The 18,173-nt window shown below is 39.4% G+C and overlaps 1 protein-coding gene across 7 annotated transcripts in view; it reads left to right on the plus strand.

Annotated features, from left to right (window-relative positions):
• ATRX (ATRX chromatin remodeler) overlaps nt 1–18,173 on the plus strand; it is an 86,506-nt gene that overhangs the window by 41,743 nt on the left and 26,590 nt on the right. For all 7 annotated transcript variants that reach the window (XM_080352389.1, XM_080352390.1, XM_080352391.1 and 4 more), the window contains 9 exons: nt 1,922–2,015; nt 2,513–2,621; nt 3,288–3,467; nt 3,859–4,000; nt 5,181–5,290; nt 10,290–10,436; nt 10,641–10,818; nt 16,339–16,476; nt 17,392–17,567. In XM_080352389.1, the coding sequence (XP_080208515.1) occupies nt 1,922–2,015; nt 2,513–2,621; nt 3,288–3,467; nt 3,859–4,000; nt 5,181–5,290; nt 10,290–10,436; nt 10,641–10,818; nt 16,339–16,476; nt 17,392–17,567 (1,274 nt within the window). The remainder of the gene's footprint in view (nt 1–1,921; nt 2,016–2,512; nt 2,622–3,287; nt 3,468–3,858; nt 4,001–5,180; nt 5,291–10,289; nt 10,437–10,640; nt 10,819–16,338; nt 16,477–17,391; nt 17,568–18,173) is intronic.

Raw genomic sequence — 18,173 nt, forward strand, 5'->3', positions numbered from 1 at the left:
AAAGTTTTATTGAAAATGTTCAATACAAATGCAGCTCTCTCCACTTACTGTATCCTCTGATTAGATTAATCTTGTTGAGTCTTAAAATATTGATCTTACATAACGGAGGCAAGCCCAGTATATCTAATTTGTGAAAATCAATCTTGTCATGTATGTAATTTCCCCCGCTTGGACTGCTGGTAGGCACTTGTGCATCAGAAATTTCTCCGTCCTAGAACTGAAATGTTGCAAGCTTTCCTTGCGCACCAGATGGCACTGTGCTCGACTCAGATTTTTCCCTTTCATTATTGCATTCAAGAGCAAGGAATCGGTCAGCCCCTTGCGTGGAATCATTTTGAGCAGAGGAGGGGAGCAATAGTGAAGATAAATGCTGAACTGCTGCGTTTGTCAGTGGAGGTGTGAATAGTGTTTTGTGGCCCTAATTAAGGGCGCAGAGCGCTTCCCTGTTCCTCGCGTTGCACCAGTGCCAGCCATCTTCTGGATGTCCAGACTGCCTAACTGCTCCCTAACCCAGTCCTCATCAACCCAGGCAAACTCCTCCATTGTCCTGCCTTCCTCTGGTGCCTCAGCGGTACGGGGCTCCTCAGGACAGCCTCCGGCAGAGCAGACAGAGACAAAGAAGGCGTTCAGTAACTCTGCTTTCTCTGTATCTTCTGTCACCAGGGCACACACCTCGTTCATCAGTGGGCCTACATTGCCTCTGCTGTTAGTTTTCTCTGCCATGTGTTGGAAAAAGCTCTTCCTGTTGTCCTTGACCCTTCTCGTCAGCCCTCTCACAACAGCCTTATATTCTCCCCAAGTGGCCAGCCCCTCCTTCCGTGATCTAGAAACTCTCCTCTTCCACTTGAGCATACCCAGCAGTTCCCTGTTTAACCACGCAGGTCTCGTGGCTCCCTTCCTTGACTTCCTACATGTCGGGATGCTCTGATGTTGTGCCCGGTAGAAACAGTCTCTGAACACTGACCAACTATCTTGGGCCCCTTTTCCTTCAAGCAGCCTTGCCCATGGCATTTCCCCCAGCAATTGCCTGAAAAGGCCAGAGATTGCTCTGCTGAAATCCAGAGTTGCAATTCTGCTTGCTATCCTGCTCCTGCCACATGAGATCCTGAACTCCACCATCTCATAGTCGCTGCAACCAAGGCAGCCCTCGACCTTTACCACTTCAACCACACCTTCCTCGTTAGTGAGGATGAGATCCAGCAGTGCACCTCTTCTAGTCGGCTCCTCCACCTTTTGCATCAGAAAGTTATTGTCACTGGAGGAACCTCCTGGACTGTGGCTGGCTGGTTGAATGGTCTTTCCAACAAACATCAGGGAAGTTAAAATCCTCCATCACAGCCAGGGCCTGTGATTGTGAGGCTGCTCTCAGCTGTCTGTAGAGGCCTCATCAACTTCCTCACCCTGATCTGGTGGTCTATAATAGACACCCACAATAGTACCACCCTTGCCAGCTTGCCCTTTAACTTTGACCCACAGACTCTCAACTCGCTCCTCATCCGTGCCTGGACAATACTCAATACTCAAAGTTTGTAACAAAAGCTTCTGTTTAACTAAAAGTCATCTTTTGTTTTCTGAAGTTCTGTACTGTTCCCCGTCATGTTCTCTTCTCACCCACTGTCTATGAAATGTGATGCTAATATAATACTTTCTGTCATTTGCTTATGAAGTATAGGTAGATGTGTTCATGCATAAAGATCTCAAGTCTTGTTGGCCTAACATGCCATCTGCCAGGGCTTAACTAGTGCTTCTGTGTTAAGTTTTTTTATATTGCTTTTTATTAGGATGTTTAATAGGTCCCATACTGCCTTAAATGAACTTTTACAGTACTTGTTGGTCTTGAACAGTTTATTGCATAATTAGAATATATGTAATGTTGGTAACTTTGTGATAATATTCAACATGAAATAATTTCTTTTTAAAGTGAGCAGCGATGATTCAAATGACTCCGAGTTTCATGAGTCTGCAGTTAGTGAAGAAGTCAGTGAGTCTGAAGATGACCAGCGCCCAAGAACAAGGTATAAATAAAACTTAACTGTGCATATCCTGTTTTTGGTTTTTAATAGTGCAGTTTAGGCAGTGAGATGGTAAAAGTTAAAGACTTTGGATCAGTCCTTAAGATTTTTAATAACAGTTGTCTTTAATTTGATATTTGCTAATTAACTTCGTAGCAAATGTGAGAATTTTGAATTTATACCACACTATGTGTTACACAGCAATTTGAGCTAGTAAAAAAATGTCAAATATGTCAATGTAAATTGAGGAATGGTGAATGGCAATAGAGAAGTAATATTTGACAATTCTGAGGTTCTTCTGGTTTGTCTGGAGTAGACGGTTGCTGTGTGTGTCCAGTGAGGTGAGAAGGAGAAAAGAATTTGGAAGTAAGTCTCTGACTGCACAAAAGGAGCCTGTATTCTATTAGCAGTGTAGTTCGTGTACCTTTTTATCGTTATTTTTCAGTGAGGCAATGAATTATTGCTGTTAATCAGTAATACTGCCTTTTTTTTTTCCATAGATCTGCCAAGAAAGCTGAGGCAGAAGAAAACCAGCGCAGTTACAAACAGAAAAAGAAACGAAGGCGTATAAAAGTTCAGGAGGATTCTTCAAGTGAAAACAACAATAAGGTACTATATTGTGAGTTACTAAATGGGAAAAGGAGTTCCTGTCTCTTCCACCAACTGCTTAGGTGCTTGGGTGTATCAAACAACTCTGTACAAAGTACAGTAAAAAATTATAACTTTTCTCAATGTTTGTTTAGTGCTAAAATTTGTAAAAATGGTGCCATTATGGAGAAGAAATGTTACATTTGAATAAAACTGCTTCCTGTCTAGATCTTGATAAAAACGCACAACATCGTTTAAGTAAACAGAATTTTTAAAATAAACGTAGAAGATAACCCAAATAGTAGATTAAGGCTTTGCTAGTATTAGGGTTTCTTTTTCTGTGTGGAGTAGGCAATAGCTGATCTGATCTAGCACCACTGGGACAGAAAAATAGTTCTTTATTAATAGTCATTAGTTACTACCAAAGGATAGCAGGACTTTCAGTGTACTACCTTCGCACAGCTGGGCTTATCTTTTATGTCTCAGGATACATTATAGTTAAGGTGACGCTTCTTTTGTCATGCTGGAGAACTTGTTTTTCTTATGAGAAAAACTCCATCTGTGTGTGTGTGTGTGTGTATATATATATATATACACAGATTTCTGGGAGCTTGTCTGAAAATGAAGGATTTGATGGTCTGTGCCGTAATTTTCTTGCTAATGCTGAATTTATTTAATTTTTAATAGAGTAATTCTGAAGATGAGGAGAACGATGATTCAAAATCTCCTGGAAAAGGCAGGAAGAAAATAAGGAAAATTATTAAAGATGATAAGCTTAGAACAGAAACACAAAATGCACTTAAAGAAGAAGAAGAAAGAAGAAAACGTATAGCAGAAAGAGAACGGGAGAGAGAGAAATTGAGAGAGGTATGTTCTGTTTTCTTTGCAAAATGCTAGGAAGATGAATTGTTGATGATAAATTTAAGACCTCATATTTCTACCTAAATTTAATTTGATAAATAGTTTAAAAAGTACTTGCGTGTAGCCTTGTAAGCCACAAGTTTGATTTGTAGCTTCCTGCAGGTTAATGTTGGTATTTTTATTTAAGACTACTGAGATCTTTCCAAAGCTGTTTCAGTTGCCTCTACTGCTTTACCTCCCATGAGGAAAAGCACTCTCCCAAAGTAAGTTGTGATGCACAGGTGTTTCTCTTTACTGAATAAATTATGGCTTCCAATTTTGCTCAAGCTAGTGTCTTTCGAATCTTGGTATGACTCACATGTGAAGTATTCCTGTGATGACCTGTTTCTGCTTGCAGGTGATAGAGATAGAAGATGCTTCACCTCTGAAATGTCCCATCACAACCAAACTGGTTTTAGATGAAGATGAAGAAACCAAAGAACCATTAGTGCAGGTTCACAGGAGCATAGTTACCAGACTGAAGCCACACCAAGTAGATGGTAAGGGAAGAGAGTTTTAACTTCTTTTTTTTTTTCCCCTTCACTGGCACAGCACCATATGCAACTTGAACTGGAGTCATAACTGCTTGGCAGGCAAGTGCCAGAACATCAGGTTTAGTGCCTTATTTTTGGAACAGCTGGACAAAAGTAAATGAGATCAGCAATACATAATTCTGTTTTACCAGCAAAGAACCTTATATTCTAAGTTGGAAGGATCCTCAGAATCATCTGATTCTCCACACTGAGGCAGAACCAGATATATGTTTACTCATTTTACTGAGGAATTGGTATATTCACTTTTTCCAGTTTTCATTGAAGATTTAAAAATCTCACAAAATTTTTGTGGCTTTCTCAGCAGAATTTTTCTTTCTTCTGGTACCTGATGTGGCTGCGAATCAAGCCAACTTCTTTCCATATTCTGTTTTTAGTGAATGAGAAAAGGAGAATAACCCATCATGGTTTTCTTCACAGTTCATACTGTTATTTTAAATTTCCTTCAAAGTTCACAATCTACAACCTTTCCATTTAAGTAAGAAACCTCTGGACTTGCTTCAGCTCTTAACGGGAGTTGCCCTGGAGCAGGCACAGCAGTCAGGCTGGAGCCTCATCTGTGCTGTGTATAGCACAGCAGAATACAACTCCACAATAAATATGTTGGAAAGAACAACAGGATCACCCAGCAGACCCTCATGTTGTTAATGCATTTTGTTCTGTAGCATGTATTTCCTTTCCTTTTTTTTTAGCTGTCAGAGTTCTTACTTGATTTTATCCCCCTCTTTAAGCATCTTCACATCTGTTCTGTCTTGGCAGAATTTCTTCTAGTTGGTTTCAGAGAATTTTGCTAATTTAGAAAACTAGTTTTAGTCTTTTCATGAGTACCTTGCCACTTTTCCTTCCGGCTCCTCTTTTTTTGCTGACCCCAGGATTACAGTCATCTGCAGTCTGCACAGTAATGCTTTCTAATCTAGTTACCACATCTTCAGTGAAAACTGTAACTATAATTAAGTTCAAGACAAAGGTCATATCTCATAAAGCCCATTGCACAGAAATGACTCAATTAGCCTGAGCATTGTTATTTCTAAGAGTTATCATGATCTTCCAGTGATCACGCCTATCTCTTATTGAGTGAACATTAATCAAATGAATGTTTAATAAGAAAATTTGCAATCATTTTCTTCAGGTGTTCAGTTCATGTGGGATTGCTGTTGCGAATCTGTAAAAAAAACCAAGACATCTCCTGGTTCTGGGTGCATTCTTGCTCACTGTATGGGTCTGGGGAAAACGTTACAGGTAAGAAACAAAAGTTGTCTTGTTTTCTGGTCCGTAGCTTGCTTTCAAAACTGATCCCATTTTAATGACTTTAAGAGCATAGCAGGACTTACTGTTTCCTAGTCAGTGACGTGATGAGGGTTTCTGGAGGAAAACATTTTGTGAAGAGGTCTTGAGAAAAAAATTGTGTTTCATAGTATACAGCTGTGAAAGTTCTGATCTGCGCTTGTGCTTTCTCTGCTTTTAAAGTATGTAAAATTAAATGAGATAATAATTGATATTAAAGCAAAAAGGTCATATTTAAGTGATGTGTAGCTCCCTTGCAACTTCGAAGAAGAAAATGCAGCAAACAGGAGACAGGCTTCAGGAACCTATGTTTCTATGTTTAATAATCTTAAGCAGATTGTGGTTTTTATTGTCTCCCTCATTCATGTGTTGCTCCTTAAAGTCTTTATTTTCCTCAGTGGTTTCTCAGTTTACTTTTTGTACTGGTCAATTAGAGGTTTGTCAGTGTTTTGGCTTTTTTTTTTCTTTATGCCAGAATTCTAGTGTCCGAAGTCAGATGCTTTGTGGTTCAACATAAACAATGTTTTGCTACAATTGAATCTCCTCGAGGTTGAAGGACAGGGCATTTGTTTTCTGTTTCAGAAATTGTCCACATGTACATTCATATTTTTGAATCATGCATCACAAACAGTTAAGACCAGAAACTTTACCTTCACAGTTAAATACAGGACATACTTTGAACCACTTTTTCACTTCTCTATTTCTGTTCTTTGGCTTTACAATTCTTTGCTTCCTCAGATCTTCAGGTTCAAGCCTTTATTGTCACTTCAGCGCATGTTCCTTCTCCTTTACGCTGCTGAAGACTGCTTTGTAAAAATCTTTAAACAAGAATATTGTAGCCTTTCTTAAAACAGAATTTCCATATTTCTTGGTCGGATACACTGGCTCTTCTGCCATGTTGAAAGTTGCAGTGTTGTGATCTAACCCGTTGGGCAGCTAAATGCCACACGCAGCTGTTCATTCACTCCCCAACTCAGTGAGATGAGCGAGAGAGTTGGGAAAAAAAAAGTAAACCTAGTGGGTTAAGATAAAAACAGTTTAATAGGACAGAAAGGGAGAAGATTATAATAATAATGATGATGATAAAAATAATAAAAAAGAATATATATAAAAGAAGTGATGGACAATGCGATTTCTCACCAGCTGATGGTCAGTGTTCAGCTTGTCTCCGAGCAGCGGTTCTCCCAGCCGCCGTCCCCCAAAATATATACCAAACATGACATCATATGGTATGGACTGTCCCTTTGGCCAGCTGAGGTCAGCTGTCCTGGCTGTGTCCCCTCCCAGCTTCTTGTCTACCTGGCGTGGTGTGAGAAGCTGAAAAGTCCTTGAGTACTTATCAACAACTAAAACATCAGTGTATTATCAACATCATTCTCATTCTAAATCCAAAGCACAGCACTATATCAGCTACTAGGAAGAAAATTAACTCTATCCCAGCTGAAACCAGGACATCCAGTGAACAACTTACCAGTTCTATTAGTCTTTAAAATCTGAAGCTCAATCCCCATCTTAAAATGTTTCTTCTGAAACTAATCACCCAAGCAGTTGCTGTAAAACAATGCTCATCGCCATTTTTCAAGCTTAAGCTCTTGACCTTCAAAAGAAACAAAAGATCAGAAACAGTTTTCTTGAATTCCCTGCATCTCAGTATTCATGCTTCGGAGTGTTGAATTCCTTTTGTGTTTGCTTGTTTCCAAGTGATATATCTGTCTATAAATTTCGGATTGCATTTTGCCAGGTGCAGCATCACCACAAATACTATGAGAAAAGAAGTGGGGTTAGTTGCCCACCTTACTCTGCTGCCTGGTCTGTGCCCCAGAATTCCATTAGCAGAATTCCATTAGCAGCATTACTCTGCTTCTGGGAAAGAGAAAGGGAAATTTCTGAGAACTCTGAAAAAGGAGGAGGGTGACAACCGGATACGTGCTTGAAAAGGCCATCAGGGGCCACTTTGGTCTCCCTGTTGTTGGCCTTCATTGATGCTTGTTTCCTCATTTCTGCACACGGGAAATATTATCATATCTTCATCAGGACAGCTGGCTGGTGAAATGAATTGCTGTGAACCATTTTTATCTCTGGCTCATGCTGAATCATGAGAAATCTCTATTGCAGCTTCTGCAGACGTTGGAATTGATTAGAACTGGTTTCAGCTTGGCGTCAGGGCCTTCATGTCTCAAGAATGGTTCTTGGCTGTAAAGTCACTTGAGAGGAGATCTGCCCAGTGCACTGGTGAGTTTGTGACCGCCAAGTCTAGATCATGTTAGCACCCAGCACTTACACAACATTTGTTTCTAAATTCTTTTATTCACATGCTCCAAATATGGATGCACTTTACTCATTCCCGGAGTGCAGTCTCTTCAGCATGGTGATGATGGTTCTCAAAGAGGTTATTTTCTTCCTGCAGTGAGGATGGGATCCTCAAAGCGTCTGTGAGGAAATGCCATCTCACCATCCTCTTCCATCTTGGTCAGTGGTGGTAGAAGCTTCCCCATTGGATTGGGAAGCCCTATCCCCTGGCCTGAAGGCTCACGATCTGTTCATTTGTAGAGAGGTCAGTATATCAACCTACACAATCCAAGTTGTGTCTCAACATTTTGGTGCCGTAGTCGGCAAGTGCCTCCAGCCAGCTGTACAACTTTTTTAGTCACTTAGGAAAACAAAATGCTCTAAGATGCTGTTGACAAGCAGTTAATCTTGGACACCTGTAGGTTTGGAGTGAGGTGTCTCAGTAGTTCTTACTCTCTGTGGTGCTCACATCTGCCTTGCTAGCTGGTGTTTGGCATAGTGAGCACACCTGGATGCTGCTAGAGAGCAGACTTGGCTTCAAGTCTTTCATTATTGTTTTTACAGTCTTGAAATAGGATCCAAGAGAAGATCTGCAGAGATGCTCTAGCAGGAGGTATCTGTTATTCTTTGCTAGTGCTAACTGTGCCTTACTGGGTCAGACAGCTTCTTTATTCATGTGTCTTCCCTTTTCAACCATTGCTACCCAGTGAAGTTACATGAGAAGTACCTAATCCTGCTCTCCTCTGGCCTAATTCAGACAAGATCCTGAGAATCTTCTTTCCTGACCTGTGAATTGCAGGGTATAGTCATGGAGAGCTTAGACTGATGTAACACCTTCAGATTCTTTGGTTCCCCTGGATTCCTCTGCAAACAACAAGCTCAGGGGAATCAAGGGAAGCTTGGGGTTTGCTGTTTCCTGATTCAGGGGGTTTTTGTGGGGTTGCGGGTTGTTTTGAGCAACACAGAGCTGTAGATGATCAGAGGGACTGCGGTCATTCACTGTATGTACTGTTTAGGTTAAACAGTCTGCGATCTTGGTTGGTTGTGGTGCACAGCATGTGGACAGTGTGTTTGTAAGAACTCCAGCAGCAGTACGTATAGCTTTGCTTTGATTATAGAAGTTGGGGTGACAGACACAATACTTCGACAATCTGCAATCCTATAGAAGATGACTTTCGTTCATGCTTTGAAAATCACCTTTGAAGAGTATATTTTTACATGCTTAATTCTAGCTTAGGTGTTGGGGTTCTTCAGGAGTTAATTACACCTTTTACTGGAGATTTGCTGTTGTGCTTTGTTGTAGCAGTGCAGTCTAGGTGACTTTGTACGCTTATACTTTATATAGCTGATACTTTACTTCAATGAAACCTTTCACAGCAAAGGTATTTTTGAATGTGCTGTAGATGTGTTCATGACGTTTTGGCTGTGATTTTTTGGTAGTCAAAGGAAGACACAGTAACAAATACTTGTTAAGTATTTTTATGGCCGGTGTTTGTAGCTTAAGTAGTTGGTTTTTTCCTGATGTGGTCACTACTGTGCTCTGTAATGCCATTTGCTGTTGAGCTGTCGGAAGAGCCAAGTCAGCGACACGTTTTAGCAGACTTTGCAAACTGCAGAGAAGAATGTCAGTAAAGGATCTGGGAAATAAGGGAATTAGGGACTTGCTGGCCATCCAGGACATAGGACTTTTGTGATTAGTCTTCCTGGGTAGTTCTTGCATCCAAACATGAGATGCTTTCGTCTCGATCGCAAAACTGCTAGTAATTCCTTTTGTATTGCAGTATCTAAAAGCAGTTCTTTGCCCAGTGTTCCAAGAATAGTAATGCAGTTTGAAATTACTTTGAACAGTCTATTAAATCAGAGTTGCCAGACACCAAGGTTTGATCTGGAAAGAACTTTTCCACATATTTTATGGTTATGTGGATTAGAGCACAGTCTTCACCAGTAACAGTCTGGTGTGTGAGCTGGAGCTGCCATGGGATCACTGACTCTACAGCTTCCAGGTTTTTACAGGTTATGTCTAGTCCTATATTTATTTGTTACTCCTCAAAAATGGGCAGAAACACCGAGTGACATCAAAAGATTTAAGTTTTTTTTCCCCAAGCCTCAAGAAGGTGTCACAATCTGCAACATACAGCCAGTCTGGCTACAGGCTAAATGGCTGGAAAGCATTTCAGTAAACTGTTTCAGAGCTCTTTTGAGAGAATTTGCCAATATGCTGAAAAAATGTGGAAAACGTTGATATAAGACTGAAGTTCACTTTGAAGAAAGTTAAATTTATTTCATGTTTGGGGTAAGTATTGGAAGAAAGCTTAAAAATGACCTAATATACATTTTTGGTTTATGATAATGATTGATGAACTGTAAAGGGAGAGTTCCTTATTTGTGAAATTGTTCAGCAATCTGGGCAATACAAATCTGCTTGTATCTCGATGTGTGACGGATGTATGCAGCCGTGTAACACTGAGTAATAAGTATATGACTTCAAAATAAATGTGTATTAAATGTTAAGCAGCGAGTTGTTTAACAAACAGAAAAAGAATGTTTGAACAAGACAGTTGTTGGTAAATTTTGTATGTGAATATATACTTGTGCATTTCTTTCCTAGTGTTTAATATTTGGTGTATAATTTGGCATTTTGTCTGGGTTTTTTTTCCTTTTGCAGGTAGTAAGTTTTCTTCACACAGTCTTGCTGTGTGAGAAGCTGGATTTTCGGACAGCTCTGGTAGTGTGTCCGCTGAACACTGCCTTGAACTGGTTGAATGAGTTTGAAAAATGGCAAGAAGGCTTAGAAGATGACGAAAAACTAGAGGTATAAGACTTAAAAAGAGTTCTTAACAATCAAATAACTGAACAGTTTGCATAATTGCGAAGCTCTCTCACCCAAAATATAGACTGAATGCACTTTAAGTATGTGAAAAATCTACTTGCATTAATACGCTTTAGTTATTTAAAAGTTACACTGGTCCTTTGGTATTTTAAAAGAAATTCAAGTGTGTTTGTCCCCCTTTGACAGGTCTGTGAACTAGCGACTGTGAAACGCCCTCAAGAGAGAAGCTACATGCTCCAGCGTTGGCAAGATGAAGGAGGTGTGATGATAATCGGCTATGAGATGTATCGTAATCTCGCACAGGGCAGGAATGTGAAGAGTAGAAAACTTAAAGAAATATTCAATAAAGCTTTGGTTGATCCAGGTAAGTGAAAATTAATATGAGTATGAATGATATACATTGTGCTTTCTGGTTTATGCATATGAGCTAAGTAATCTTGCAAATGGACATCTGTCGGGCAAATAATTTTAAACAGTAACATTAGTAAGATTTATCACATTTTCTTTATTGTCTTAGGCTAAGTTATATAAATGGTTGTTCAGAAACTACCCCATCTGCTTTTGTCAATAGACTTCTATAGTCTATTGCCTTAAACACAGAAATGACCACAGGAATATAAGGAATATATACCAGAAATTTTCCTAATAGGTATCTTTTTTGCTAGCATCACTTTCTTTGCAAGGTAATTTGAAGTGACTCTGTTGGGAACCTACGGTTATTTTAATCAGCTGATTTGTTACAACCACAAACCACTTTATCCTCAACAGAAATCTACCATTAAGGGCATAACTATACATGAAAAATAGTTGAGAAATGTGAACAAGTGTTAATTAAGTACTAATGTATGCTGTATCAGATGGTCACCAAGAAGAACTAGCGACTTTAAGGTTTGGCAATATTCACCTAAATAGCAAAATTTTCTTAGTAATTCTGAACTGTCAACTGATATCTGAAAACAACTTATGGTTATGCAACATGTGGTGTATTTTTCAAATGCTTGAAATGGTAGGTAAGGTAAATGGTTTCTTTGGTTCTGTAGGTAAGTTTTGTTGGGTTTTAGTTATTCATCTGAACTTGAGGTTTCTTGACAGCATGTGGTTGATTTTCTTTTTGTTTTGTTTCTCCTCACTGATGAAGTACAGCATTGGTCTGATTTATTTAGTGAGTATTTAGTGAGCTTGATTTTGTGACATTTCAAATAATGGTAGGGCTGTCAATTTTGTTCAAACAATCAAAGGGATTATTCTAATGGGAAAAATAACTTTGTGGTTATTGGCCTGAGCCGGCTGGTATTGGCATCCCCAACTCTGCAGAAAGCCTGTCTGAGCAGCTAAAACATTAATTAATTTTCTGCCAGTTTGACTTGCTAAATGGCATAATTGCTGTGGAGTCAGGGAAGCTGCAGTGCAGTAGCTGATGAACTCTTTTTGTGATCATATTGAATCCAGAGGCATTATTTAAGCGATGAAGAAAATGCGCTTCTTACCAATGGATTTTCTGACTCCTCTATTAAAGCTGCAATTACTGAAAACAAGGAAAAAAAAATAAAAAGGGGGAGAGAGAGGAAAACCATGTTCTGGTGCAATGATGAAAGAAAATTTTATATGCTCCTACACTGATTGAGTTTTGTGGGGTTTTTCTTTGTGGAGGGTGTCAGGGAAGCTAAACATAGGGGTCTTTATAATAGTAATATTGTCCCTTCCTTTGAGGATTTGTATTTACGTAATTTTAAAAACAGCAGGCTGCAAAGTGAGGTGGCATTTTGAGCACGTAGTTTTATGGAGGAGACAGAGTGACTTGTGTCACCTTCTCTGTCCCGTCTCTTGTGTATCTCTTGGTTTTTACATCCTACTTGTAGATGTGGTTTTGACCTTCGTCCAGACTTCGTTAGACCGCTCAGGACAACATGGTAGAGCAGTACTTGTGATTAGGTTGTGGACTTTTGTAGATTTAATAAAGTTGGAAACTGCAGCACATCGAGCCTTGTAGGTTTTGAATAATTCGACATGAACATGGAACCCTCTGTTTTATTTTCAGATGACTTGGTTGGTAGGATGGAATCCTTTTGTTGCTGCAAATCTTTCTTTATTTTAACTCATTATAAAAATAAGTGTTCATCTGTTATTATCCATTGGTTTTTGGAGACATTTGGGTTGGCTGAGCTGATGAGCAGTGTCTTGCAACAACCGTTACTGGTTTTTTGCTGCCTCTGTGAATCACAGCACTGGCAATACAGCAGCCTGCCAATAAAGAGTTGTGAAGCTGTGTGCTGGCTTACTGCTCTGCCTGTAAATAGGAAAACCATTGCCTCTGGGAGCCTGTTTAATTTAAATAGTTGCAAATTTGGTGTTTGAGCAATAATTTAATGATACGTGTCTGGTTAAAACGAATACTGCTGGGGTAGACGTGCTATAGCAGGCACTTGTACTGCACTGTATACAACAGAAGAGGGGACCAGAGAGGGAAGGTTTAGCCAAAGTTTATGGGTGGAGAAGTGATTTCATTAATTAACTAGCTCTGCTATGTGAAATAATAGCAGGATTATATACGTGTGCAGGGCAACAAATGGTTTCCCATAATGCTTTGTGCAAATGATGAAGTGCAGTTTGGTTTATTGATAGCTGGTGTGCTTTGCTTGCAGCATTTCAGGAACTTGGTATTTTTTTTACTTGTTGCTACTAATAAAAATTCCCTTAACTTGCAAAGAGCTCTATAATTGGTAGTTATATAAGCTAACTTGTAGACTTCAGAGAAGAACTGTGTGTATATCTGTATATCTATCACTGAGTATGTCTTATATATATCAATATAGTAACATGCAAGTACAGCAAGAAGGATAGGAAGATGAAGACTATGAACTTGGAGGAAACATTGAAGGAGTAAGGCTGTTTAGCCTAGAAAAAAGACAACTAAACTGACATTTTCCACCATGTAGGAGCTGGTTACTGGAAAGACTGGTAACAGTTATTTTTTACATCAGCTAGAGAAAGGGCAGAATTTATCCTGATTTACAGCAGAAATCATTTAAATTAGGTATTATTGCACAGTGTTTCAGCAAAACAGAGAGGTCATGGAGTTTCCTACTTGTGTCGGGGAGGACATGTCTCTTTCTCATAACTCCATCTTGGATGAAGAAACTGGACTCCCTTCAGGTCCCTTTAGGTTACATTCCTTTCTAATATTTGAGAAATGTTCTGTCTGTAATGAATTGTACTCAAGTTTTGTAAGAACAAGGAAAAAACCCACAAATTTATGAAAATCCTACCACTGAGGTGTAGCCAAGATGTTAGTTCAAGATACCAGCACTATGTGCCTGCCAAACAAACCACAAATAATTTCACTAAGGTAGGTTTTTTTCCACAGTTTTGCTGTCATTCACTTACTCTAAACAGCAGGTTTTGAGGTGGGATTTTTGTTTGTGTTTCTTCTTGTTGTTTTTTAACTAACCACTTCATGTTAATGAAGTCTTTACTGAAACTAATTTCTGGGGTATTTGCACAGTTTTGATTGCTATCTGTCACTAAGACTTCATTATCCTTTTCCTCTAATGTACTTTGATTCTGATTTAAGCATAATGTACTAGACCAAATGCGTTTCTGAGAATGATATATTAATGCGCAAGCTGTCACATCTGGTGGGGAGATATTGCAAATGCTTCAGTTTTAGAAAACTGCTCCAAACCATCTCAGTAGTACTGTACACACACTGCACGAGCAGCTCACTCGCAGGATCCTCACTTATCAGGAAATACTAGAGTGAGGACCAGAGAAAGGACCTGTCCCTGTTAAGAGATGTTTGCCTAAAATTCAAGGAAGGCTTTGTGTGTAGTCACTCAGGGTTTTGCATGCTATCAGAACCGGGAAAGGTACAGAAGTTGTGAAATAATATGGGGAAATGTTTCTGTGGCAGATGTGAAAATTCAGAAATAAGTAGGCTTGAAAAAGTATTAGGTGTGTTCAGAATTCATATGTGGATTTTAATAATTGCCTTGCAGTCTTGGTTAAAAATACTTTTTTTTTACTCCTTGGAAAAAGTATCTTCTTGATTCCTTTTCTATTAGCATGTAGGATTCAAATCACTTTTTCACTGAATCCCAGAATGTGAGGGGTTGGAAGGGACCTTGAAAGCCCATCCAGTCCAGTCCCCCTGCCAGAGCAGGAACACCCAGATGAGGTTACACAGGAAGGTGTCCAGGCGGGTTGGAATGTCTGCAGAGAAGGAGACTCCACAACCTCCCTGGGCAGCCTGGGCCAGGCTCTGACACCCTCACTGGGAAAACGTTTCTTCTCATATTTAAGTGAAACCTCCTGTGTTCCAGTTTGCACCCATTACCCCTTCTCAGGGTAGTCACTGAGAAGAGCCTGGCTCCATCCTCCTGACACTCACCCTTTATCTATCTGTAAACATTAATGAGGTCACCCCTCAGTATCCTCCAGGCTAAAGAGCCCCACTTCCCTCAGCCTTTCCTCACACGGGAGATGTTCCACTCCCTTCAGCATCTTGGTGGCTGCGCTGGACTCTCTCCAGCAGTTCCCTGTCCTGCTGGAACTGAGGGGCCACAACTGGGCACAATATTCCAGGTGTGGTCTCCCCAGGGCAGAGTAGAGGGGCAGGAGAACCTCTCTGACCTACTGACCACCCCCCTTCTAACCCACCCCAGGTACCATTGGCCTTCCTGGCCACAAGGGCACTTAAAATGGCACAATTAAGATGATTGGCACTGGCATTGAATCATGAAAGTGGTCAAAGCTGTAATTGATTCTCTGTTGTTAATCACTGTCCTAGAGTTAATTTTTCTTTACAAGCCAGTTTAAATTTAGTCTGAGGAAAAGTGTTCTTGGTAGGTTATGAAAGATTAGATTGTCTGTGCTGATAAAAGCTGATAAATACTCCTTTGCCAGCCTTTTGAGAGCTGAATGGATGAGCCTGGCTGATGTGTTTGCATAACATTTTTCAAAGGTGTTTAAACTTGACTTCAGGTGACTTTGTGGTTGATAGTACTGGAATTGAGGTTGGGTTCAGATCTGGTAAAACGTATTCTAAGTTATTGGTTGGATCATAGAATATCTTTTCAAGGAAAGAGCTTCCAGAAATTGCCACAATTCTGAAAACCATTAGGGTGTGTAAGTCTCTTCTGCCAAGTTTGGTATTATTTATCTAAAACCCCAAATTATAACACTTAGTAATTCTACTAGAGTGGCTTTGTGTACCATGGAAATGTATTGTGATGTGGTTTTGACATTGCTCGTGCAACTCACCTAAAATAGCAGCCTAGAATCCTTGGGATTGTCTTCTGCAAGAAAGCTGAGGACATTTCCGTGGTGATGTTCAGCTACAAGCTGGTAATTCACTTGTCTCTAATTCAAGTCAGATTTGATTGGGTCTTGTCTTAGGTAAGAACTTCAATTGCACTGTTTACCCCTGTTGATACTGACCTATTGCCTTAATGAAAAATTACTGGTTACCTGATTTTTGGTTTTCTTTAGAATTGACCAAGCACCAGTAGATGGCATCCTAAGCTGGGTTTAAGGAACAGTTTATGAAGTTTTGACAGGGTGAATGGAAATGTAGATAAGTTTTAGAGGAACATATTGCAAAGCTGTAGCTAGTCCTTCCCATGAAGACTTTACAAGCAACAGCCTGTAGTTCACCAGGATGGCTACTGTGAGTGTTTGTGCAAAGGCTGGGTGAGAGCCTTAATAGCACTAAAAGAAACCACTGCAAAACACACACATGCGCATAAGTTTAAAAACAAACACACAAACCAAAATAAAACCCCCACAAACTTAATAATATTAGTAGAACAAATTTTGGATTCTTAAGGCCGCCAGTTTCTTTGTGGTCATAAAAGATGGAACAGATTTAATGTTATTTTCTTCCCAGGCCCCGACTTCGTTGTTTGTGATGAAGGCCACATACTGAAGAATGAAGCATCTGCTGTTTCTAAGGCAATGAATTCTATTCGATCTAGGAGAAGAATAATCCTTACAGGAACACCACTGCAAAATAATCTTATAGAATGTGAGTAGTTCTCTGGTTTAAGGATTGTCTGTTTCCTTGACTATACTTTTGCCTTTCAGCAATATATAGATAGATGTAATTTGGTTAGAAGAAATTAATTTGATACAGTGAAGCTGTTGGCTAGGCTGTAGTATCTAAATAAAGCCTAACAATTTGTTTTGGCATTTAAATCATCTTAAGATGTGGCTCCATGATGATTTAAGCCAAATTGAAATGAAGGTCTTGGGAATCTGGTCTCTCCTCTGTCCTTTCCCTCAGCGTGGCCTTAGGTATATCCAGTTCCTCAGGGAACCTGCATGAGGAGTATCAGCAAATGAGCAATGCAGAACGGAACAGCTTTCTGATGGCTTAGTTCCTTGCTCTGCCTGACCAAAGAATTGGAGGAGTCTCAGCACATCAGAGCAAAGGGAGAGAATGCTCAGAGGGGAGATGGGTGGCCCAATTCTTCCAGCAGCACCATTTTAAATTGTTTTAAACCATTGTAGAGCAGAGTTCTTACTAAATAGTGATTTATCTTACTACCTTGGGAATTTATACCTTATGTAGCTTGTATCATTTGCTCCTGTTTATTAATACACTGTAATGTTTGTTCCTATGATTAATATGCTTTTGACTATACTAAAAAAAAATTGAAAATATTTTGTGATTGCTTTGGTGTAACAGCAGCTTTCAAATGTTGTGTAACAAACATGATGAGGTAATTCAAAATCTGACATTAAATTAAGAAGTTAGCTCTCTGCCTAGAGTGTGTGTCAATTGAAGATGCCCTTTCTGGAAAATATTTGGGTTGTTTGGGTTTTTTTTTGTTAACATACAGCTCTTAGTTTAGATAAGACACATTTATTTTCTGTTAGAATTAATCCTGGTACTGTACTTGACGTTTTTAACAACTTAAGTCTGATCTTTTTGTCCTAGATCACTGCATGGTTAACTTTATTAAGGAGAATTTGCTGGGTTCAATTAAGGAATTCCGAAATCGATTTATAAATCCAATTCAGAACGGTCAGTGTGCAGACTCCACTCCAGCAGATGTCAGAGTCATGAAGAAGCGTGCACATATTCTCTATGAGATGTTGGCTGGATGTGTGCAGGTAAGAAGAGTTTTACTGTAACTAATTACTTGAATTAGCTGCAGGAGGGGCAGCAGTTATTTTATCTCGTTCTGATAAAAGCTCTCAAAGGTGAGTAAAGTTGCTGTTTGAGAGCTCTGTTGAATCCAGCTATTACTTTTGACTTAAATATTTTCAATATTTAGTAGATCTCTGCATTATTTATTGCTACTAGAAAATCTTACAAAAATTTCGTAGCTTTTATCCAAATATCAGTGTATCCTGAGCAGGACATATATGTATATGAGAGCATACAGCTGTTTTCCTGCTAGGAGACTAGAAGATTATATAACAGAGGAGGATATCAGTTGCTTTGAAATATTCTCCTTTAATTCCATAGACACATTTAAATAATGCGCATTTTAAAACTCAACTGCCTTAAAAACTGCACAGAAAACTGGTGATCCGTAGTTTGTCACTTGGTTCTGAATTCCTATTTATTCTGATCTGTGAGAATTAGAACAATGAGGAAGAGAAGGAAGTTTAATCAGGTCCAGAAGGGTGAAGAACTTCTTACCTTAAAGACGCTAGCTGAAAACAACAAAGCAGAACCGCATAGATGGTGCAGGAACACAGAAAAGACAGAAC

Source organism: Nesoenas mayeri, assembly GCF_963082525.1.
Source record: "Nesoenas mayeri genome assembly, chromosome: 13".
Classification (NCBI taxonomy): domain Eukaryota; kingdom Metazoa; phylum Chordata; class Aves; order Columbiformes; family Columbidae; genus Nesoenas; species Nesoenas mayeri.